Source organism: Sarcophilus harrisii, chromosome 6 (assembly GCF_902635505.1).
Source record: "Sarcophilus harrisii chromosome 6, mSarHar1.11, whole genome shotgun sequence".
Lineage (NCBI taxonomy): Eukaryota > Metazoa > Chordata > Mammalia > Dasyuromorphia > Dasyuridae > Sarcophilus > Sarcophilus harrisii.
This window is the reverse complement of record NC_045431.1, coordinates 85239321-85265057: the sequence shown is the minus strand read 5'-3', so window position 1 is coordinate 85265057 and position 25737 is coordinate 85239321. Positions and strand designations below refer to the sequence as shown.

At 35.4% G+C, this 25737-nt stretch overlaps 2 protein-coding genes across 2 annotated transcripts in view; both read right to left on the bottom strand.

Moving 5' to 3' along the window:
* RXFP1 (relaxin family peptide receptor 1) overlaps positions 1 to 25737 on the bottom strand; it is a 162428-nt gene that overhangs the window by 8706 nt on the left and 127985 nt on the right. Inside the window, exons 10-15 of the mRNA XM_031944184.1 lie at positions 10512 to 10583; positions 9042 to 9113; positions 6459 to 6530; positions 4491 to 4562; positions 1886 to 1957; positions 241 to 470 (exon numbers count right to left, since the gene is read on the bottom strand). Coding sequence (XP_031800044.1) covers positions 241 to 470; positions 1886 to 1957; positions 4491 to 4562; positions 6459 to 6530; positions 9042 to 9113; positions 10512 to 10583 — 590 coding nt within the window. The remainder of the gene's footprint in view (positions 1 to 240; positions 471 to 1885; positions 1958 to 4490; positions 4563 to 6458; positions 6531 to 9041; positions 9114 to 10511; positions 10584 to 25737) is intronic.
* Positions 22793 to 24872, bottom strand: RNF168 (ring finger protein 168). The gene has a single exon (XM_012552147.3). The coding sequence runs from the start codon at positions 24601 to 24603 to the stop codon at positions 22954 to 22956; it is 1650 nt and encodes a 549-aa protein (XP_012407601.1). The 5' UTR covers positions 24604 to 24872; the 3' UTR covers positions 22793 to 22953.

The following is a 25737-nucleotide window of genomic DNA, read 5'->3' as shown; positions in this document are numbered from 1 at the left end:
GAGATGAATTGCCAGTCTTATGTGGAAGAGGAGTTTCCACACCAGAATTGACTATCCAGATGAAGTTCCATATCTGGACTTCCTTGCTCTTAAAGTTTTATATATAAGTCTTTAGAGTAACTATGAAAAGAAGCCACAGTATATAGATTATGACTGGAAAATATTTGGAATTTGCTCATTCTCAAACAGTAATAATTGTGAATAACCAAAATATTCCCCTTTCTTAGGAGGAATACTCACAGCAGAGAGAGATGATTGACATAGCATGAAGCTTGTTCTCAGACCTGATATAGGGCCTCATGCAGATGACGAAGATATTTCCAAAGCATGTAACTGCAGATACAACCCAGACAAACACTCTCTGAATGATGCTTGCCAAGAGATTCTCTAAGGATGAAATTCCATCAGTATTTGGCTTGCAGCTGCGTACATGTGGAGCATAGCCACAGTACTGGAATTTTTTAAAATATCTGTTGAACAAAAGAAATGAAAATGACATTTTCAATTCAGATGAAAATATTCACATATCATTCATATTCATTTTTAAAGACTCTCACTATCTCTCAGCTTAAAAAAATCTTGATTTCCGGGACATCGCAGTAGAATATAGTATAAAGAACATTGAATTTAGAGTCAGAGAATTTGGGGGTCAGATAAATTCCTAGTCACTTATCTTCTCTAACCTCATTCTTTTATCAATGAGTAAGTGACTTCAAAGGTCCTTTCCAGTTCTAGATTCTATGACATCTTGGAAAAAATATAGAACTTAAATGCTGCAGCTTCAATACAAGTTTTAAGTTTCATTGCACATTTAGCTTTGGTGTGAACTTTATGGATTATCTAGTCTCAATCCATCATTTTCTAGATGTTAAAATTTAGACCCAGAAGAGTTAAGGATGCTCCATTTTATGTAGATATGAAGGCTTAAGGATGCTTCATTTTATGTAGGTATGAAGTGACAGAGGTTGAGACCAGGTTCTCTGCTTCCACTTCTGCTACCTCTCCAAAAAGAAGGGATAGTGACTTGATTTCACTATAAATATATGCAAATGAGGAACATAAAAGTAATTAGTTTAAAATATGTTAGACTATTAATAAAACTATTGTTCATGTTCAATTAAGAAATTCTGAGTGTTAGGCATAATTGATTTAATTGATCCAATCACATCAGTAAACTAGATCATTTAGATTCTAGAACTCTGGATATTAAAAATTTGAAAATAACAGTTTTAAAGGTGATTTTGTTACTGTTGGTATCTCTTAATAGTGTTTGCTAAGGCAATTCCCCAGAAATGGAATTTCACCCACACCTTTTTGATTTCAGGGTATATAAACAGCTGTCAAAGGTTAAATTATTGTAGCCACATGTTTTTGGCAGTTATAGCACTGAGGCCACCCTTGCCCTGTTTATCTGCTGATGGGAATTATCATACATATGCAAATTATAAAAGGTCTGGTGGGATCCTTTTCAGTGTTCTGTGCACGGGACAGAGTTGTGGGATGGTTGTTGTAGATCTGTGTTGGTCACAATTTTCTTTGATACTTATAAATTCATAGGATCACAGAGGTAGAGTCGTCTAGTTTTTACTAACCCTAACCCTAACCCTAACCCTTGTCATTTTATAGAGGAAGAAATCAGCTTCCATAGCTACTGGAATTTGCTCACATTTAGTCACCTGAGTAGTAAGTGGCAGAGCCCAGCCTATGGTTTTTTGTATTTCAAAACCAACTTTCTTTTCACTATTCCACACAAAGTTCTATTTTGCACAAATCTGAGCAAATGAAATAGTAAAAAGTTGTCTCTTGATAATGATGCTTTCTACAAGCACATTAAGAACAGGTAAAAGATTAACAAGATGAAGATCTAAGAAAGAAAAAAACTTACATGTGGGATAGATTCCTAAGAGGTGCAAACATTCTTCTTTGAATATTTGAAATTTCAATTCCTTCTAGGCTTCTAAAAACACCAAATTCAAAATCAAATAAAGCAAGAGATCTGAAATCCATAGCATAATGAGGCATGATAGAATTCATAAGACTATTCAATATTGCATATTATATCTAAGCTAATTCCTTTCAGTCTGGATATATAATAGGTGGCAAAATCTGGATCTACCATTTTCCCCATGCATACAAACACCAAAGTTATCATACTCTATGAAAACAAATTAATGATGTTGTAGCTTATAGAATTTAGTTACTCAAGACATTTTAGACCTAAATCTTATTCTTTTGGGAAAAAAAGAAAAATGAATTATGGTCAAGTCTTGATAATTCAAAACTAATGAAAGGAAGAAGATAAAACATTAGATAAAAATTTTCATGTTCAAGTCTGAATTGTAATTAGTTATATATATGTTCTTATATGATAGCCCATGTGAAGAAAAAACCCATTTGTAAATAGAGATAAGACTTGCTTAGAAACAGGCTAAAAGGAGTAAGATAACTTAGCAATAGTGACTTACTAATTAAGACTGAAGCAGAATTTGAACTGAGGTCTTTCTAAGTCCAAGTTAGCACCCTATTTCATCATCTAGTTACTTTGCATAAATATATATTGTACAATTTGAAGGAACACAAGCATTTTTAAATTTTCTCTTTCCTGAGAGGCAGATATATAAGAATAATGAACATCTGATGTTGAATACTTAGGTTTGAGGTTCTAATATTTACCAACTGTGTGACTGGAGGCAAGTCACTTGATTGCTTTGTGCTTCAGTTTTCCTTGTCAAATAAGCCTAAAAAGATTTTCATCACCTATTTTACAGGATTTTGGTGAGGAAAGAGCTTTGTCTAATTTAAGTCATTTTGTAAATGGAAGTAATTATTTGTTGAAGTTAAATGAAGAAAAAGACTTCTTTGAAGAAAGCAAAGGATTTCCTACCTAGTTCCTCATCAATTTGGTGACTATCCCCCAGTCAACCTGATGAAATTCAATTTTTGTTTGGACCAGATGAGAGAAGAAGGGCTGACACTGGAACTTTGTTGAGAGAATGCAGAACTCCTGATTGATTTCCAGTGACTGGAACTGCTTCTAAGATGATTGATTGGTTGACTGATGTTCTGAGGGGCAGATTTATCAGTGGATCTGTTTTTGGTATATGGTGTATGAAAGTTAATGGACAAACTGGCATGGTCTCTTTTGATCTGTTTTTGCTTTCCTGCTTAAATGACAGACCAATATATATCAGAGATGGGCTGCTTGGATTGGGATGTAGGAGGCAAATGGCATCTAAATTTGAACAGCCTCCTCTCTCAGGAATCAGAAATGGCTATGTGGGACAGACACACATGGGAGTTACATAGGAGTAATGTACTCAAGAGGAAAAAGGCACGATATTTTCCCAGCTCAAGAGAATGGAACAGTCAGGGAACAGATAGATTTCCTGCAGAAACACGTGCAGCTATGTGGCACAGTGATAGTATATTGGACGTAAAGTTAGGATGACCTAAGTTCAAAGTTGATCTCAGATACTTACTAGCAGTATGACCACAGGCAAATCGTTTAATCCCTGTCTCAGTTTCCTCATCTGTAAAATGTATCTCCCATAACTGTTGTGAGGATCAAATGAGATAATATTTGTAAAATGTTTTACACACCTTAAATCACTATATAAATACTTAATTATTACAACTCCTTCTCCTCTTACTGAAGCAGATATGCCTGGGTCACTCAACTGAGAAGGTAGCTAATACCTGTGAACCTTTAACTCCTGTGTAAGAAGAAGGAACTTTCAATACTGAAAGCAGTGTGTTCTTGGAACTTAGCCAACTTGACTAAGAAGGAAGATTTCCTATTTTACAAGCTTTGGTGGTTGTCTCATGGGTGATTCCAAATTTGGAAGTTTAGGGATTTGATCTAGAGAGAAGAGGGGATTTCTTTGGAGAAAGAGAAAAAAAATTCCTCATATTTCATGAGCAGTTTTCTACTTGGAGAGTCAGAAAGTTATTCATGTAGTACATGTTCCACTCAAAGAGGAGTGTTTGTTCAACAGCCCTATAATGTATTTTCTCTTTTGGAGGAATACAAATCATAGGGTATGAATTCATAAAATTTTTTTGGAGAGTTGGAAATCCTCCCAAATGTCAAAGTGTAGCATTGATAGCAGCTCCAAATTTAGTTATTTTCCAAGAGGAGCCCTTTCAGTCTTTTTCATCTTTTGCACTTTTTGTGGAGTGAAAGAAAAGCTTGCATACCTCTTTGGGAGGAAGGTGGGCACATTTAGAGGCTAATGTTATATAGTTAGACATTTTCTACAAGTAGCTGTAGGTGGGGGTAAAGAGAGAAAACAACCTTCTTCCCTTTAGGATCAGACTACCTCTGTGAGTCCAGAGAATTAGAGACACACTGAAGCACAGTCACAAATTAATCTAGCTAGTTAGTCTAATAGAATATTTCCTTATATCCCTTTCTAAAAGGCTCAAAAATGTTGTTGTCTGAAAATTAAAAGTCATCATAAATCTCTACTCCACAAAGTCTATATACTTACAGCGACTTGAGTTTGACTAGATAGTCAAATTGATCTGTTTTGATTTTCTTGATTGGGTTATAGGAAAGGTTCCTGTTAAGTTAACAGTGATACGTTAGTACAGTTTAAAAAAATATTTGCATAAAAATAATTCATTGGCTTTTTGTAAAATTTAAATTGTGCCCTTGAAAAATAACCAAGATAGATAGAAAAATGCTTAAACCAGATTGAGCCATAGAAGTCAGTTGCCTCTATTTTATGACTTAGGGGGGCATGAGGAAAAATCCCTGAAATAATCACAGTGATTTTGTGACTTTTTAATTGATCTGATTTATAATTGACTTGATTTTACCTAGGTCATAATTCTTTGTTTCTATTTCTAGAATTATAGAAATTTAGTTGGCCTATAATGAATCAAGAATTAAATTTCTCTTATTTGTTCTTCTACTCTTGTGTCAAGAAAATCTGTTACCTTTTGAAGGATGCAGCTAGATGCAAGGGAATCTGATCTAATATCTTTATATCACCAAGCTATCTTTCAAGGATGTCTGTTTGGTTATCCTAAGATACTTGGTTTTCTCTCTCTCTCTATATATATATCTGTAGATGCCCTGGGCTTTCAAACAATAAACATATTTTAGTTGTAGGAGGAAGGAGGGGATTGTTGCTAACAATAACAATTATTCCCAATTTCCCTCCAGTCATATTTTCTTCTATGTATGGTGCTAGCAATTCTATTTTCTGTTCTTCCTTAAGCTGCAAAAAGTGCTGTTAATCCTGTAACTGGATCTTAACTTTATTGGGAAAGTGGAGATCTTATTTACAAATAAATTCACACTTTACTAATTAATTGATCATGCCTGGAACTTTGTATCTAGGTCTAAGTTAATTTTTAAACTGTTGTATTCCCGAATAATTCTCCTAACCAAGGCATTAAAGTGTCCAGAATTCATGTTTTTGTGTATTTTTAAGCATTATCTTCTCTTTGCATTTTTGTTTTAAGATATAGAGAATTCTAGAGTGAGAGAAAACAGTTATTAACATTCTAGTAAAAATTTGGTTAATTACTCATTCTCTTCTAGGATCAGAGGAATATTAGGTAGCACGAAAGAATTGGTAGGTGAGAGGATAGCCTCTTATAGCCCCCTTCTCATTTTTCCCTAGCTTAAACAATATAAAACATTTACTTGATGAAAAGATGGGTTCAAAGAATCATACATGAGGTGTTTTTTTTTTTTTTGCCAAGCTATATATATATATATATATATATATATATATATATATATATATATAAAAGAATGGTACCATTCTAGATATTTTTATGTGTGAAGATTAAGGAAATTTTTCCTTCAGCTAGAATAATACATATCTTAAAAATGTAGGTGAATTTAAAGGATGTAAAATTTAGGGGGGAAAAGCATGATCTTAAGAGAGATTTATTCACAGAGTTTCTCTAGAGGAATGTTGGAGATTTTCCAATCAAGCATTGAAAGTACAGGTGGAAGAAGGGATTGTGAAGGAGAAGCAGCTCTATCTCAGGTAATCAGGTCCCAGCTCTGTCACTGACTTGTTGTGTGACTGTAATCAAGTTACAAATGCTCTCTGATCATGCCCTAATGTACCAAATGAGGAGGAGTTTAACTAGAGAATGGCCACCACCAGTATCGGTGTCTGGCTCAAGAACCAGAAGAAATAGGAATGAGCTGTAGTGAGCAGAGCAGTTCATATTAATGATAAACATAGACTTAAAACTGGAAGGGACCTCAAAGATCGCCTTAGCTGGACCTCTCTATTTTATCAGTAAGGAAACGGCCCAATCTGGGGAAGGCAACCTATCTGGAGTAGTGCAGGAGGCCCTCTACAGGAGGAATTTTTGTCAGGGATGTTTCATATCTGGGATGTCATTTCTGGCCTAAGAAACCCCTAAAAAGAAGTAGCAAAGGAAAAAAAAGAAGCAGCAGAATTAAATAATTTTCTGCTAGACCTTACAGTTGTGAAAGCTCCTTCAGGTCTTTAAACAGGTAAGGAGGGAGAGCTTCAATCTTGTTACTTGCTAAGTCCCTAAGGAGAAATAACCCCAAACACATCATGTTATTTTGCAAGACTTCATTCATTGCATTGACATTTATTAGGTAAGGCACATTGTTGAGTAAAACTGAATAAGAAAAGATCTAAAAATTAAAAGATGTGGAGTTAGCAAGGAAGCAATAATTACAGAATAGATTTTATACAACTATTTCTAAGGCAAATACTTTTTGGGGGTAATGGTGGTAGTGGTGATGGTGGTGGTGGTGCAGTATTTGATGAATCTTTTTTTTTTTTTTGTTCTCTTAACTATTAATACACATGTCACTATCCTAATTTGGGGATGTGGACATTAGACAGAGGGTTTGATTCTTTATGTATATAGTACATAGGATTTGGATTTGATTCTGGGGGAAACAAAGTATACAAGGTAGTTTGTTAAAAATTCTTCTTGTATACTATAGTGGGGGGTTCATTTTCAAGTATAGATTGGATTTTATGCTTGCTAAGGTTCCTTCTAACCCTAAAATTCTGTGATCCTGCAAATTATTTTTAGCTACAGTCCTCTCAGTTCTAAATTTCTACCCCAGTGTTTTTGTTACATCTATTAACTAATGCCAAAAATAGAGAGGTGGGCTGTCTTTGGTGCTGTGGCTATGGCAAAAAGAATAAAAAGGGAGGGGATCATCTTGTTTGCTGAATCCTTTGAGAAACAGGGTTGAGATAGAACTTAATAACTCCTGCATATGAGTCTTGTTTTTTTATTTTTTCTTTTTCTTTTTTCCAGACCTTCTCCTTTGGCACTTTATGCAAATATCTTTAAAATTACTATCTCCTGTCTTGACCTCTCTTTTGACTTCCAAACTTCAATCTTCCTTCATGTTAAAATGCTAAAATCTAAATTTATTTTTTAATAAATAAACATCTGTTTTCTCCTTGCCATCACTCCTATCCCTGATACTACCAACGGCAAATAAGCATAATCAAGCAAAGCAAATTCCTGCCTTGGCCATGTCAAAAATGTATGTCTTATTCTGCATCATGAGTTCATCACCTCTCTGTCAGGAGGCAGATCAAATTTTATTAGTCATTTATAATTTTTGATGATCATTGTATATATTGGAGTTCTTAAGTCTCTCAAAGTTATTTTTCTTTACAATTTTGTAAATTTATAATTTTCCTAGATCAGTTAAGCTTATTATCTTTTCCCTATACCTGTACCTCCTCATAATGTCACTGTTTCTATCTTGGGGTATGATCATTCACCTTAGTTCTCATGATCAAAATTTTAGAGATTACTTTGATTTTCTTTTTTTTCCTTTATTTTTCATATCTAATTTATTACCAAGCACTGCCAGTTCCACCTTTCACAACTCCTTCATCCTATTCTACAATGGGCTTTGCTTTCCTTGTTTAATAAAGACCACTCGGATTATTACAATAACCTACTAATAGGTTTTCTTGCATTCATTTATCTTCCCTCTTTTGTATCTTCCCTTCCCATCCACTCCCCAAACTCTGAAGGAGGAATAGCCCTTGTCATTGCCAAAGCTAATCCCTTTACTTGTACCCTTAATCCTCATCTTGCTCCTCTTGGTACATTTTAGAAGTTTTTCTAATGAATGATCAATTAATTCCTTTCCTCCCCATCCTATCCAACCTCCATTTCAATATTCAATCTCCCTGCATACTTACTCGTTTGTTTCTGCTTATAATAGACATCTTCTCCTTCATTCTTTTGTTTGTTGGTTTGTTTTTTTAAGAAAATAAAGAAATTTTATTTAAGAAGCAGTATATATTTTTGGGGAAAGTTATGGTGAGCATAGTGGGACAAAGTCATTAGTGGGAGGCCATGATGCTGTATAATTTATCAAAATACATCTTCACAATGTCCTTGGGCTTGGTATTTTCTTTTTGATTGCAGATGGGGACCTGTCCAGCCTTATTGGCACTCCAGAAATATTTCTCTACAAGCAACCAGTCACTATTTAAATGTGGATCTGTAATCTAAACAACATGGAAGATAAATTTTCAGATGGACTCATTAAAAATTGATACTAAGAGATCCATTATCTCAGAGATGACAGATTTCTATCAGATCTCCAATGTACATTATTTGCTAGATGGGATTTTAAAAAAAATTATTTTTAATTTTTAACATTTTCTTTTTAAAGATACATTATATGCTAGGTGAGTTTTTCTTTTTTAAAAAATAAATTATTTTTTATTTTCAACATTTTCTTTTGAAAGATTTTGATTTACATTTTTTCCTCACCCCCTTCTCTCCCTCTGGGCTACTTTGCCTCCTCAAGCCCAGTGAATTTTATAGCTGATTTTCTTGTAAATATTTTAATTACATACAGCAAAATGAACTATGAAATAAATGTTATGACTTATTTTTATGCTTAGGGTGGGGGTAGAGATGGATGCCATGGATTGTATAAGTCCCCAGCATACTATAAAAAGTGAAAGAAAAAAATTTTAAATAACTTCCCATGTTTTTTGGAAGTTACCCACTCTTATCCCTCAGTCCTACCCCAGACTTACAGTTCATCTAGTTTCTGAAGGGGGGCAAAGCTATTTTCATTTAAGTGGTTGATTTCATTTTTCCTCATTACCCTGAAAGAATAAAAAAAATGCTTTAGTATCTTGATACTACTAGTACATGAGGTAAAAAGGTGATGATGATTCATTAGGAAAAGAGAAGATATTTTGTCTATACGTCATCTCAATGTGCTTTTATTTAAGTGATATCTTTAAGACATATAGGAAAAAAAAACCAATTGAATTCATTTTAGCTGGGGTCGTCCAAAAATTCACAAATGGAATAAAAGAGCAATGATGTAAATTTTTCAATGCCATGGGAGAGGGTTTACAATGTAAACAGTGAAAATCTCTTCTGTGAAACTAAAGAATAGAATATAAAAACACTGGCATTATCTGAAGCTGCCTCATTTCTGGGCCATCATGTATACCATATATAGTATTTTGTTCAGGGTAAACACTTAAAGAGTTTTAAGTTTGAAATAATTTACTATTCTGCAGCTGTTTAAGAAAGGCTCTTCTTGTCCCAAGTTGGAACAATTCAGTAGGTTCCCATTTTTAGACCCTCAGAGCAAATTGGAATTTAAGTGAGCACCTTAGTAATAATTACCCTCTCTCTTCTTTCATAGCTAAAATGTATAAAAACCAGCCTTACATAAAATTTCAGGTTTCCAAGGCCATAAATGTATTTGCTATTTTGTACTTTTCCCCACTATCAGGTACTAATTTCAATCCTCCTCTCTCTTCTTTTCCTAACACTCCCAGTATTGCTTAACTAAGAAAACTCAAACACATGCTTGGAGAAAAATATTTAAGTGGTCTCTGACAAAGAAGTAAGGAGCAAATTCAAGAACATGTAATAGAAAGGTAGAATATAGTCAATATTTTTTGGGTTAGCTGACTGATTTCTAATAGGGTCAATATGGTTGGTATAGGCTTTGTATGACTGACTTATAGAAGATTATATATGCTAAGGTTCATCTTTTCTGTGAAACATTTTATGTGTCTTATTGTAAATAGATAACAAAAGTAGGACTGAAACTCTCAGAATATAACTGGTATGAATGTATTGGAAAATATAGACAGAGTAAAATCAGTGCAAGGTGCACTATTAGGTAACAAGAACCCTATATCTTCTGGGACAGAGAAATAGATAAGAAACTTTTCAGTTTAAGGAGGGTCTACCCATGGAAGGTCCACATGGATGCTAACATAGATTACAACTAAATCTTACAAAGAAGCTTTTTAGGTCATAGATGCCCTAGGGACATAGGAAAATCAGCCTTTACCTTAAGTATCATTTTGATGACGTATATGATACTTCTTTGGCTTAAACTTGAGCATTTCCACTCATTCTTTGTTTCAAAGAAGTATTAACTGAGAGGTAATATTTGTCAATAATTACCATGCATTTGCTTACATTATCTTAAGTAAAATTAATTTTGATCGCAATGCCTTTGGACTATTACTTACAAAACAGTTAAAGTACTGCAGGAAATGAAAGTCATGTTTCTTAAATTGTGGATATGGTTGCCTTCAAAGTCTCTGTAAGACAAAAAAAACATTTTTCACTGACAAAAATAAATTTGGTTAAGATTTCATAATAGATCTATTTTTTTATCTTTCCGTTAATATATTATTCAGGTATGATAGTCCTCATACTGGGACAGGAGGAAGGTGCACATTTCCATTTTTGTACGGGGATCAATCATTCAATAAACATTATACTGATCCACAATTTTAAAAAGGATTATATTGCTTATAGTTTATCTTTAAATTTGTATTTTGATAGCTCTTTACTAAATATCATTTTTATTATGTGGTGGTCAGTAAAGGATATATTTTATATTATTTCTGCTTTGCATTTATGAGGTTTTAATGCCCCAAGTCATGATCAGTTTTTACAATGGTACCATATAGTGCTGACAAATATGTATATACTTTTCCATTCTCTTTTAGTAATTAACACGAATCTCTTCTAAAAATTCGATTCATTGGCTTAGCTATTTTTGGTTGTTAAATTTGTATAAGTCTAAATGGAGCATCTTGAAATCTCCAACTATTGTTGTATTGTTGGTTTCTTCTTGTAAGTCAATTAACTCTTAAGACTTTTAGAAGATATGCCGCTATATTGAGTTTTGATATTGACTCATTGTTTGTCATTATATAGTTTTACTTTTTATCTCTTTTGCAGTTGCTTTGTCTGAGATCATGATTGCTACACCAGCTTTATTGAGCTTTACTGAAGTATAATAGATTTTGTTCTGGTCCAATATCTTAACCTTGTGTGAATCTTTTGCTTTAAACTTATGTTTTAAGTGTGTTTCTTATTAAAATGTATGTTATTGGATTCTCTTTTCTAATTAATTATGCTTTTCCATTCCATTTTATAAATGAGTGCATCCCTTATACAATGCAGGTATGATTATTATGTATTTCTCTCCATCCTATATTTATATTTATTCTTTTTACCCCCTTCTCCTCTCCTTTAAAAAAGGGCATTAAGATTTTTTTTTCAATACTAGCATCTATGCTTGACTTAATTGCTTCTGTTGTCTTGTACTTCTCTTCCTTTTGCCCATATCCCAAAGGTAGATTCTAATCTTTTCTTTTAAATACCTCTTCACTATCCACCCTCCTAGGCTATAGTTTGTTTTATGATTAATAGCTTCCTTTCATTTCCCCTTTCCCAGTTACATCCTGTTTCCCTGTACAATTAAATATATTTCTATACAAAACTCTCTGCATGTGATCTATTCTCACTTTATGGATTTAGATGTGAGATTCAAGTGATTCCTTATCCCGATCTCTTCCTCCTTATTTGAATTATCTTCTTCTTGATCACTTGTATCATGTAAGAAAATAAATTTTCCTTTTGTTCTCTAATGTATTTGCTTTTGTTTCATTTAATAAAAAATATATCCTTCTGCCTTAACTCCATTTGTAATATTGAAGAGATTAGATTCTGAGAGAGCACTTATTTCTCCTTACAGTATTATCATTGTATAAGTTGTTTTCCTGATTTTGTTCACTTCATTCATAAGTTAATTCAAATCTTCCTGGGTTTCTCTAAAAACATCTTTCATAATTTCTTACAGAACAGTAGTATTCCATCATATTTATATATCATAACTTGTTCAGCCATTTCATAACTGATGTACTCAGATTCTCATTCTTTGCCACTTCAAAAAAGTTATACTTTTGTCCATACTTAATTAGAAATTGTTATTCTTAGGGCTAATTCCTCCCTTAACTTACCCTCTCTCTAATTTCCCTACTCCTTTCTCTCCTATCCTTATTGAAATATATTTCTATTTCCTAATTGTGTGACCTGGGCAAGTCACTTAATCCCAATTGCCTCAGAAAAAAAATATATATTTCTGCATCTGACTGTGTGTGTATCTGTGTATATGTGTAATTCTTCCCTCAGACCAGTTCAAAGACAGAGGTTCAAGTTTCAGTTGCTCCAGTTTCCCCTGCTTCACACACACACACACACACACACACACACACACACACACACACACAAAATTTCTATTTGAACACTCTGATATTGTAAAATAATTCTTTTCATCCTCATCCTCAAGGATATTCCTTTCCCCCCTTCTATTTTAAAATTATCAAGACTTCATAAAATCACTTCCAAGCCTTTTGTCTAATTAGACTCCCCCTGTGATGTGATGATGATAGGTTTCAGAGAGGATACATATATCATCTCCCAGTATTAAAATGCAAATAGACTCTTGGATTGGCTATTTTATCTCACTGTATCCCATGTCTGTAATGCTTTCCCTGCTCAATTCTGCCTGTTGACTTCTATGGTTTCGTTTAAGATCCAAATAAAATTTCATGTTTTACAGGAAGTCTTTTCCAGTCCTTAATTTTAATGCCTTCCCTCTGTTAATTATTTTCTATTTATCCTGCTTTCAATAATTTTTCTTTGACCTGGAGACTCTGGATTTTGGCAACATGTTCTTGGGAGTTTTCATTTTGGAGTTTCCTTCAGGAAGTGACCAGTGGATACTCTGTTTCTGTTTTACCATATGGTTCTAAAAGATTTGGGTAGTTGCAAGATTTCTTGAAATATGTCTACATTTTTTATGTTGTTGTGGTTCATGGCTTTTAGGTTGTATTGTTTCTTAATTTTCTTCCCTTATTTTTTTCCAGTTCATTTGTTTTTGCTATGAGATATCTTATAGTTTCTTCTATTTTTTTCAAATGTTTCTTGTTGTCTTGTAGAGTTATTTTTCTATTAGGTCTGTTGTAATTTTTAAGAAATTTGTTGCTGGGAGCAAGGTTTTTTACCTCTTGTGCCTAGTTTCCAATTCTTTCTTCCTTAGCTTCAATTTCCCCTCCCTGTAGTGCTCTTATTTAATTCACATATATGTACATATAAAAACCTAGGAAAAAACCACTTGCTTCATTTGTCCTAGGAATTTTAATTGAATTTGTGCATGGGCTGTGGTTTGTGGTAATTTATTCCTTTGCTTGGAGATATTTTAGAGTCATTCTCTTCTTCTGGGTTTGTATCTTTAGTGTCTCTATCATTATAATAGCTTTTTATGGTGAACTTTTGTTCCTTCTTTCAGCTACTTCTTGACTTCACAGTTGATTTTAGAGCTGGCTCTGTATACTTCTGGAGGGAAGGTCTAGGCTAGATTTGTTGCTTCTTTCTTGGGGATATTAAGGATCAGGACCTCAGCAATATATTACTTCTCATATAATGAGACGAGAAAATGCTTTTTAACCTGAATTCTTGTAGAAATGAAATGAATAATGAGTTTACTAATCAACTAGATTTGCTTATCCAGGAGATTATGAAACAACTTGGAAATCCAAATCAGTCTATCAGGAGACAGAATAAGTATTACTTGAGTTTGACATACCAATGATCCTTTGTGGTGTCCACTGGGTGCACTTAGAAGACCTTAACTATGTTAGCAACCACCATCTCAAACTGATTCATACCAGTTCCAAATGGACAAAGCTTGCACAACATTTGGTTCTGGATACTCTGGATTCCTCCTAGTTTTTTGCCTCTTTTTGTTACAAAACCACCCAAACCACTTCCTAAACCTCCAATTTTTGGACAGCAGACTAGGTTGTGATGTTTGTTGTGTGCTGTACTTGCCAAGTAAATGTTTCCAGGTTTTGTATTTGAATTGTGACTCTATTCCCTCTTGTTAGGTGGATGATGTACTCCAATTAATCATTCTGCTACAATAAATTACCCTGAAGGAACATTTTTACCTTTAGACTACAAATATGTAAAATAGATACAATTCCAATTCCAGGGATCTTTCTTTAAGAGGTGGTGGCGGTTGTTGTTTGTCCTTTATTCTCAAAGAGGACCATAAATCAACCAGTCACAATCCACAAAGGAGAAAATTGCAGTGTTCCTTGGAGATGTGAAATGAGGTACTCCAATTCATAGCTATTAAATAAATTTCTGCAACATGGGCTGCCCCAGGTCCTTCTGGTAAAGTATAAACTTTTATATTCTTTTAATTTCTGGTTTTAATGGAAAACTATAATGTAACTCTCAGAATCTCCTTAATGCTATACCAGGTAAGAGAAGAAGGGGCAGCAAACCTATGTAGCCTAAACTTGAGGCCTAAACTCCCCTTATCATTGTCCCCAACTGTGGTGGCAAGAATTGTACTGTAATAATAAACAGGTGACTAGGGGTTTCCAGCCTTCAGCAGGAGTGGAAGACGACGATGAAACAGAAACTTCAGAAATTTAAAGTGTTTTTCCCTTCATCAAGGCAACCTTGAAAGAATTACTGTCACCTGTGTTCACCAGAAGCAACGAAAATCTCATCCAATTTCTTGTGTTATCTACTCTCCAGTGGATATCAGAGCCCACTAGTGATAACTTGTGAAAGTACTTTATCTCCTGGGACAAATACTGTGGGAGGACTGATTTCTATCAACTGAACTAGTGCTTGTCATCTTAGATATAAACTGAGACTATAAATTAGTGAGCTCTCCAGGAGTATGTTAGAACTCAAATTTAGTGATTTAAAATTTATTCCCCCTAAAGGGACCTGTATGTGCCAAAGTGTTTGTGGTAGCACTGTTTGTAGTGGCTAGAAACTGGAAAATGAATGGATGCCCATCAATTGGAGAATGGTTGGGTAAATTGTGGTATATGAATGTTATGAATATTATTGTTCCGTAAGAACTGACCAGCAGGATGAATACAGAGAGGCTTGGAGAGACTTATATGAACTGATGCTAAGTGAAATGAGCAGAACCAGGAGATCGTTATATACTTCAACAACGATACTATATGAAGATGTATTCTGATGGAAGTGGATTTCTTTGACAAAGAGACCTAGTTCAGTTTCAATTGATCAATGATGGACAGAAGCGGCTACACCCAAAGAAAGAATACTGGGAAATGAATGTAAACTGTTTGCATTTTTGTTTTTCTTCCCGGGTTATCTTTATTTTCTGAATCCAATTCTCCCTGTGCAACAAGAGAACTGTTTGGTTCTGCACATATATATTGTATCTAGGCTATACTGTGACATATTTAACATATATAGGACTGCTTGCCATCTAGGGGAGGGGGTGGAGGGAGGGAGGGGAAAAATCAGAACAGAAGTGAGTGCAAGGGATAATATTGTAAAAAATTACCCTGGCATGGGTTCTGGCAATAAAAAGTTATTACAATAAAAAAAAGATGTATAGTTAAAAAAAAATTATTCCCCTAGTGACAGATAGTTGAGGGTGTTTGACTTTGCCTTACTTGTTAAGAATTGCAAAAAAGCATTATGAGAAGATAAAAATATGTAATGACCAATGAGTGCAGAGTCCTTAGAGCATTTATAATATTTCCAGCCTGGTTTTGATACTTCTCCCCCAGCAATCACTTTTTTTTTTTTTTTTTGAGATTCTCTTGTTTAGTAACTTTAAAATGCTTTTAGTGAGCTTCTAGCTGAGGAGCAAGCAATAGCTTAGCTGCCAAATCTATCTGCTGAGTTGCCATATACCTGTCCCTCAGGACATGCAATTTCTTCCTTCTGTGGTATTTATTCTTCCCACGTTTTAGGTGAGTGACTATTCATAGATAGAATGGACTAGGACATGACCTTGGGGCTTTAAAAGATCAAGAGAGGCATCAAAAACTTCCTCATCAAGTAAGAAAGTGAACAGAATCTACTGGAGCTGTTTGTAGTAGTAGTTGAGTCTGGTAGACAGAACCATACATGAGTGCAAGTTTTACCCTGGCTTCATCCAGTCCAGTAGCAACTCTATCATGGAACCCAAGACACTTTCACAGCTGATTGTGGAACAGTTTTAAGCTGTATATCTCAAAGAGAATTTGGTGGGGACTCTTCCAAGGGAAAAATGGCCCTTTAGGACCTAGAGTCTCAATGAAATCTTGGTCCCTCTTATTCTCTATATACATGTTTGGCTTCCCTCTGAAAGGAAAATTTTTTTTCTAACTTCTGTTCATTATACTTTCTCATTAAATATCTTTCTGTAAGAGGTAATTTATATTAACTAGTTGATTTATATTGGAGGGAACATGTTAATTGGTTGATATTGGAGAGCACATCAGATGAGGTACTTGTGATAGATTTTATTTTAGATATTATCCCTTCATATTCATTTCACACCTATGCCCTCTGTCTATATTTCTTTTTACTGCATAATATTTTTATGAGCTATAAGTAGCATTTTCCCATGCAATCTTAAGTCCCTCATAATTTCCCTTTCTTGACTACCTTCTTATACTCCTCCTAAGACTTGTACTTGAAAAATCAAATTTTCTATTCAGCTCTAGTCTTCACAAATTCTTGAAAATCCATTTCATTGAATGTTTACTTTTTCTCCTAAAGGATTATACTGAGTTTTGCTGGATCGGTGAATTCATGGCTGTAATCCTGGCTTCATTGCTCTTCAGGATATCATATACCATGTTTTCCAGTCCTTTAAAGTAGAAGCTGTTAAATCTTGCATTATCCTGACCCATGGCTCCACTAGAATTGTTTCTAAATGCTTACAATATTTTCTTTTAACCTGGGAGTTCCTAAATTTGGCTTTACTATTTCTAGAAGGGAGTTTTCATCTTGGGATCTCTTTTATAAAGTGATCAGGGGTTCCTTTCAATTTCTATTACACTTTCTGATTCTAGAATATGAGGGTTTCCCTTGATAATTTCTTGATAGATGATGTCTAAGCTCTTTTTGTGATCATGTAGATCCCATGGTTTCAGGTAGACCAATAATTTTAGATTCTCTCTCCTTGGATCTATTTCCAGACCAATTGTTTTTCCAATGAGTTATTTTACACTTTTTCAATTTTTTCATTCTTTTGGATTTGTTTTATTGTATTTTGATTTCTCATAAAGTCATTAGTTTCCTTTTGGCTAATTTTAAAGAATTATTAAAGAATTATTTTTCTCAGTGAGTTTTTGTACCTCCTTTCCCAAATTGGCCAATTTTGCTTTACAAGGCATTTTTCAGCTCATTAGCTTTTTGTGTTTCCTTTTGCACCATTGTCATTTCTCTTCCCAATTTTTTCTCTACCTCTTTAACTTTTTAAAGTCCTTTTTGAGCTCTTCCATGAACTGAGACCAAATTTTTCTTGGAGGCTTTGGATATAGGAGCATTGACTCTGTTATAATCTTCTAAGTGTTTTTTTTTTTTTTTTTTTTTTGATCTTCCTTGTCACAACTGTGACATAGTCTATTCTATGGTCAAAATCTTTTTTTTTATTTGCTCATTTTCCCAGTTTATTACTTGGCTTAGGGCTCTGTTTTCAGGATGGAGAGTGTATTATCCCAAGTTTAAGGAGTTTTGGTTAGCTGTTTTCAGAGATTTAGGGACCTGTACTGTAAGCCAGTTATCTTCTTAAAAATTGTCTATGCATCTTATCTACTGAGTGTAAGATGGAATTTCATATTGTTCATCTAACTTTGATAGAACTGAGTTGATAAGGTTCATATTCAATGTTCTCTCCTGCTCTCCCCTTCCCCCCAAGGTGTTTTCATTTGTTAGATAAGATTGATTTACTTAAATGTTAACATACAAGCTGTATGGACAAAGCAATAGAGTCCTGCTTCATTGTCAACAAAGAGGTCCCTGAAATTTCCCTGACCAGCTGTTCTGCTCTCACTCTTCAGTATGCTGTTATCTCCAGAAGCAGTTTTTATTACTGCCAGAGTTTCTGCTGCTATGGCAGTACTGCTGCTGCTATTGATTCAGTGGCTCCCAAAGCTAAAATCTTGAGCTGGGATTCCTGTCATACCCTAGTGTGACAACACTTTTCTGCTGAGTTGTCTTTAGTCTCTGTAGGCTGCAGATTTTTTGGGACCCTTGATTTTGCTGGCTCTGCCTATTGCTGACATTGCTTTCCAGATCCATCCCAATGCAACAGACCCCTCCCTCCTTCCTTCCAGGCCGCCTTCAACTGGAAAATTGTTCCACTCTTTTTTTTGTGTGTGTGGGTTCTGACACACTAATTTGTTTAGACTATTTAAAGGTATTTGGGGAAGTCTGGGGTAGAATTTGGGTGAGAGCCTATCTTTATTCCACCATCTTGGCTCCAACTCTGAGAATGATACTAGAATACCATAAATTATTGGGTTACCTCTAGGACTCTGTCAGGAAAAGCAGTCAATTGCCTTATAGCACAAAATAAATCCACTATGCAAACAAATTTTGTAAAAGAATTTTACAGATTTTTTTTTCACTTTGAAATTCTTTGCTTGGAAGTACATGTTTTTATTTGTTTATATACTCTATCTGGAATTATTTCTGATGCTGGGATCTAGAATTAGAGGATCTAGAACTTATGCCTTCTGTTGATAAAATATTCAGTATTCCTTGATTAAAACATTCTTTGGTTTGCAAAACATGTCAAAATGCAGCTTTTGTGAGAACATGCAGCTCAGTAATATCGTTCTGAATTAGATATATTTAGGTTTTATTTAATGAAAAGAATGTCATGTTTTTCTTCCCTGGGCATGAGATGTTTTTGTTTTTGTTAGGACCAGGTAGATAGAAGGATCTTACTTCTTTGGGTATTACTAACAAGTTACTAATCACTAAACCCAAGGGATTTTCTCAACACTTTTGTTATCTTCTTACAAAATGTCTATGTATCTTATCTACTGAGTTAAGATGGAATTTCATATTCATCTAACTTTGATAGAACTGAGTTGATAAGGTTCATATTCAATGTTCTTTCCTGCTTCCCCCCACCCCTCCCCACACCTCCAAGGTATTTTCATTTGTTAGATAAGATTGGTTTACTTAAATGTTAAAAAATCTTTAAACTCTCAGATTAGTTTTCTTTAGAAGTGTTTGAAAGAATTAGAAAATAAAACTAGGAGAAGAAAAAACAGCTCTTAATCACTTAAGGCAGTTACCAATCTGATTCAGTAACCCATTACTTTTCACCAGAACAACTGGACAGATTTTTAATGGATTTTTTTTTTTTTTTTTTTGTCTTGGCTCTCCTTGATAATTCATCTTCTACATAGCTGCCAAAGGGATATTCTTACAGTACATTTTTGATCCTGTCGATCCCTTCACTCTATAAAATGCATTGCTTCTGTATTTTAGGATTAATATAAAATTTAGCACTTGAGGCTTTTTACAACTTGTCCTCTCTCTCCAGTTCTTTTACATATGACTCCTTCCCATGCATGTTTCTCTTACCTAGTGCTCTATCTATAATCTTCTCTACCTTTGGGAAGGTTATTTCCCTGGACAGAATGTTTTCCCTCTTCATTGACTTGTAACTTCAATCTCTGATTTCTTTCAAGATTCAGCTGAAATATAATTTTCTTTAAGAGGTCTTTTCCAGTCCCTCAGTTGTTAGTGCTTTCCATCTATGTATCTTGTATGCATATTTTGTATTCATATTTATGTCTTCCATTAAAGGTAAACTTCTTGGTGGCTTTTTTTTTTTTTTTTCTTTTGTAACCCTAGCATTTAGTACAGTGCCTGGCACAAAGCAAACAGTTAATGATTATTTGATTAAGTTGGTAAAAAGGCTTGTTAGATATAGTGTTCAGTTACTAGAATAGTCCCATTGCATCCTACACTGATAATTATGTCCAAAGCCTTCTATTTATTGTACCATATTTTAAGGAGGAAATTAAGCTAGTGTTAATCTGGAGAAGAATGGCTGGGCATCTGTAACTTCACAAAATAAAATATTTCCATTTTGGGATACCAGTGGATATCATTCTACCCATACAACAAAAAGGAATCCTTTTTGTTAAGTGGTCATCCAATTTTTGCTTGAAGATTTCTAATGAAAGCCAGTTCCCTTATGAGGTAGCCCAAAACACTATGTCACAATTCTAATTGCTAGAAAATTTTCCTCATATTTCAGTATGCCAAATGGATTAGTGATGTCACTAATACATTCTGCCCAATAAGGTAGATCAAAAGCCATTTATACTTGCCCATCTTATATATCTTGCACTAGATTTTCTGAAAGTTTGCCAAAGGACTACCCAATGTTCTGGAGGATCTCTTCAAATTCTTTTAATATTATGCATATATCAATAGAGTTTGCTTATGAACTGTTGGTCTCTTGATCTTGCTATGTGACTAGACAATCTTTTTTTTCTAGTCATATTTTTTTGGTGACATCTTTTAAACTACATTTTATTCATAATTCCTAACTTGTAATGTCTTGAAACCTGTTTATATTCATAATATATCTTTCCTCCACTAATCTGTTAGCAGGTCCTTAGAGTCTTTAATGTTCCATTAATTCATAGATGTGTATGTGAATACCAAAATAATATTGGTGTTGGGATTAATTAAAATAACTGTTGCTTCCCAAATACAAGCCAGCCCATTCAACTTGCCTTTTTGAATAATTCACACACTTTAAAAGCTTTCAATTTGAAGGTCTTAAAAGATCCCTTCCTGCTCTAAATCTATAGGATCATGGTATTCATGACAACGTGGTGAGGTAATAAAAGTATTATAATCTATATAAAACATAACATAATCTATATTTTATAGATGAGGAATGGCTCAAAGTCATTTGGCTGAAAGTAAGGAAGCCTAAAAGCCAGAATTTGATCCAGATCCTTGAATCCTTAGAATCAAGGTTGAAGTGATTTTTTTAAAAAGACAAGTTGGTTTTAATTAGCTAAGCTTTAAATGCAGTTAAATCTATATTTTTCCAAAAAATATTTCATCAAGTATGAATAAAAGTAAACATTCAATAGGAACTCTTCTAACTAGAACAATTTAATTTTATCAATTTTGTTATTGCTATGCTGCTCACATATAGTCAATAGTAATCAATGCCATGAAGATCTAAAAATTGTCACTTATTGTTTCCATCCATAATGCAGAGTAGAAAGAAGATACCATATTTAATTATTTTTGATATATTGGCATATGTTTAAGTCACCATATTCAATAGTCTATCATCATAGAAGGAAGTGATGTTAAATCAGGCATGGAAAAGAAGCATCTGCTTTTGATCAAGGAAAAGTTCATATGTCATTTCTATTACAAAGGTCACCTGATTATAGCAGAAAGAGGTCTGGATATGTAATTAGAAAATTTGGGTTTGAATACCATTTATTCACTGTGTGACCACAGGCAAGGTAATTTAATTTTTTTGAGTGTCTGTGCCATCATTTCTAATATGGATTATGATATGTAATATTTTTGCACATCCTACCCTATAGGAGGATTTTTGTTCAAGATAAAAACATAAAAATACAATCATTATTATTTATAATATAAGTTCTTTTCATATTGCCCACTTTTTCTTTTAAAAATTACTTTTTTCTTTAATATTTCATTTTATGTAATTGAAATTTTAGAAGCCAATATTCCCAAATGAATACAACTAGCTAATTATGAAACAATCTGTTGCCTGGTACTAAGACTTAAAACTGTCAGGGGGCCAAGTTGGGGCAGTGCCTCAGAAAAACAATAGAGAAGAGTCTGTCTTGCCAGTGTCACTTGTTTGTTCATCCTATTTTCACTGTCAAGATGGCTCAATCCCACTTTTCCTCCCCTGCTAATCATATAGCCACACTCATTTCCTTTTGCTTGGGAAATGGAGCTCCTTTCAATTCATTTTCCAGATCCCATCTCCTCCTTTCAATGATTCTGATCTATCCTATAAAGGTCATATTATAATGCCTAAAATCTAATTAGGATGAACTAAATTTAGGGGTTAAGTCACAGAAGTTAAACTCCTAAAGTATTCAGAGTAGTAGAAAGGCGATTGAATTCACTTTTCTCTCAAGATTCAATCTTGTCTTCATTCTTTAAATTTTTTAGAACACAATATCTCACTTTTATTTAAACTCCAATTCAACAGGATAAAAAGATGTATAGTAATCTCAAAAGGAAGGGTTTTTTTGTTTTTTGAGAAAGGAATATGCCATTTGGGACATTTAAAGATATCTTGATTTGGCCTAAGGAATTTGCCAAGCAGTAGGATCCTTCACTTTAGGAGTTTCCTGGTTACTGCTAATGTTAAAAACAAAATAAAACAAAACAAAAAACTAAGCTTAAAACTTCAAGATTTCTACTTGAAGATGAACATTTGTCATGGCACCTGAGGAGTTTTCTTCTAATAAGAAAGTCTCCCAATCGAGCAGCTACAGAAAACAGGCACCTTCAGTTACCAAAATGAACTAAAACACAAATAAAAACAAAAACCTATCTACAAAGGCTAATATGGAATAGGAGAGCATTATAATGATTTTCCCCTTCTTATTCCTTTCTCGAATTCCGTATTTTGCAGCTTATTACAAGATATGAAAAGTAGTTTTTTTTTTTTTGGGCGGGGCGTGTGTGAATTAACTAGGCAATAGAGAAGAGGCATTTTGTTTAGAGTTTGTTACCTTTTCTCCTTTATCATTTAGTTGAAAGTTTCAACTAGATTTGAAAGATGACTACTGTTCATAGCCTTGGAGGCTCTGAAAGTGCTGCTTCAATTTTTTTCTTTAAGCTTTTTCTGTAAACCCTTCTTTTAATTGGATTTAAGGAGACTCTAGGGCGCAGGAGGTATTCATCTCGGGTCCTCTTTTTCCGATTCAGCTTCTCCTGTTCTTTATTCATTTCTCCCTGAAGCTGTAATGCGAATAATCTATCCGCTTCCTCTTGTTTATGCCTCTCAAAAAATAAGTGTTCTAAATCTATCAGTTTTTGGGTAAAGGTATTTTTTCTTGACTCTTTCTCTGAGGTAGTTTCTGAGCATGTTTTTCTTTTCTCTGAGGAGAAGTCTGAATCACTGAGGAATTCAGGCATATATTCCAGAGTTTTCCTTCCAGGAATTTCTTTATTCCCTAACAGACTATTGTCTTCACTTTCCATTTCAGCTGAGCATTCATTCTCTGATTTGCCTGAAGGTTTAGCTACAGCTCCCTCAGAACAGGAAAATGTGGTTTTGGGCAGTTCAAGATTTGCAACCTCAAGAGGGTTTAGAATTTTATCCTCCCCACTGGTGCCTGGTTTACTTTCTCCTCCATCTTCCAAAGAAACCCTAGCACCGATGTTTTCAATCTTACAGAATGGTTGCTTAGAGAAAGTTGGCATCTCTCTGCCTTTCCCACTCTGCCACCTGGGGCGCTTCCCTTTGCCTATGCTGACCTCCTTAGACTTGTAGGATCGTTTGCCTCCTGCTTTTCCAAGTTCCTTTGGTAGTGAGGACTTGTGGATGTTTTTAGCGCTGTTCGGTTTGTTTTCCGTTTTCTTGGGTGATCTACAAGGGGCAGGGTAAGACGAACTGGTCGTGAAAAGGGAAGTCAAGACACATTTCAGTGTTTTAAGACTGATGCTTATTTCTTGGGCCAGGTCTTTATCTATCTTCAGCTGGTCCTCTCTCTCTCTCTGCCTCTCCTCCTCCGTCTCCTCTTCCTGTCGCGGCCTCTCTCCAACCTCCCGAGTTTGCCTCGAGTCTTCCTCGTGCTGTGGCCCGTTCTCCTCTGCAATTTGAGCCTCTTCTTGCTTTGCCCTCTGAGCCTTTTCTTCCTCTTGATTGCTTTTTTCTGCTAGCTCCAGCACCTGTCTCCTTCCTCCTCCTCCTCCTCCTCCTCCTCCCTCTTCCTCTTCTTCTTCCTCCTCCTCCCTCCTGCGCTCCTCTTCCTCCTCCTCTGCCAGCAGCTGGTTTATATACTCTGCACTGATTCGAGCCTCCTCTTCTGCGCATGCCCGCCTCTCTGCTTTCACCTTGCTCAGCTCCTCCTCATACTCCCGTCTCAGCTCCCCGGGAGCACTGAGCCTGCGCGGCGGGAGTTCCGCCTCCAGCTCCTTATCCCTGCTCCACCCGCCTCCGCCTGCAAGTCCGCCGTCCCGGGGGTACTGTTTCTCGATCCTTCGCCATAGCTCCAGATTGATCAGCGTGTTATGGCGGGCCTGGGCGCGGGCCCACGAGGACACCCGACGGCGGCAGAAGGGACAGTATAGGCTGGCCTTCTGAACGGTCTGCTGGAAGCACGAGTGGCATAGCGTGTGACCGCATGGGAGGCTCACAGGCTCCACCAGGATCTCCATGCAGATGGGGCACAGGCAGTCGGATAGCAAGAGCGGGGCCTCGGGGGACGAAGCCATCCCAGGGACTGCCCCCGGAGGGCTCCCAGCCCCAGGAGCGTCGGGCGCCCGGGGCGAGGGGTCTGGACAGCCAGTCTCCTCTCTTGACCCCGGCACCGCCCCGTCTGGGGCTTGAGAGGCGAAGCCTGCAGCTTCGTTCTGGGGGGTAAGCCCCGGCGGAAGGCGGGGCTTTGCCTCTGGCTCTCCCCCAGCCGGGCGCCTAGCTGAACTGAGAGCTGCTAGGCTGCTGCGGTTCTGCTACGCTGGCCTTTGTGACATCAGAGGCTGCGGGGGCGGGGCGATCCCTTTCTCCCACTCCTCAATCTCCATCATTCTACTCTCTCCCCTGGCAGAGCTCTCGGGGGAGAGGGGCGGAGAAAGCGCTTTTTACGTTTAGAGAGGGGGGATTCTGTTCTCATCCACCTGTCTCTTCTAAGTTATAAAATTATGGAGCAGCAAGCCACCTTACAAGTCGAGACCTTCCACACCATTTTTGTGTCACACCCCTCTGGCTGGCTGCTCAAACCTAGGGCCGCCCAAGAATGTTTGGAAATGCATAAAATAAAGCACGGAGGGATTGCCAAGGGGAGCCGATTATATTGAGAATACTTAGAAAAATGTGAAAAAAAATTCCTGATTAAAAATTTCTAATCTAGTTCAAACCTGAGAATGTTTCATTAATTTCCCTGAATTCAAGTTTTTTTGGAAGTTCTATTTTATCTCAACTCTTAATTGTGTTTTCTTCATTATTTATCTAATATGTCTATACTATTCTCATAGCTTCTATCTGTATAAATGGGTACATTTAAATGTATCATTATAAATGATATCACTATTAAATATGGTTTCTTTTAAAGTTCAGGAAGTTCTATTTTATTTCAATTCTTTATCTTATTTAGAATTTATCTAATATGTCTGTACTGTCATCTTTATCTTCCATCTGTATCATCTATTTTCACTTACCTATTTTTAAAAAATAATGTAAATGATATTGCTATCTATTATAGTTTCTTTTACAGTATGTGTTGTTCAGATAGGTTCTACTCTTCATGACTTTTTTTTTGGCAAAGATAATGTGGTTTGCCACTTTCTTCTCCAGCTTATTTAACAGTTGAAGAAACTGAGGCAAAAGGGATTAAGTTACTTGTTCATACA

Coding starts and splice junctions, on each gene's coding strand:
- RNF168 (XM_012552147.3), bottom strand. CDS start 24,603: ATGGCTTCGTCCCCCGAGGCCCCGCTCTTGCTATCCGACTGCCTGTGC.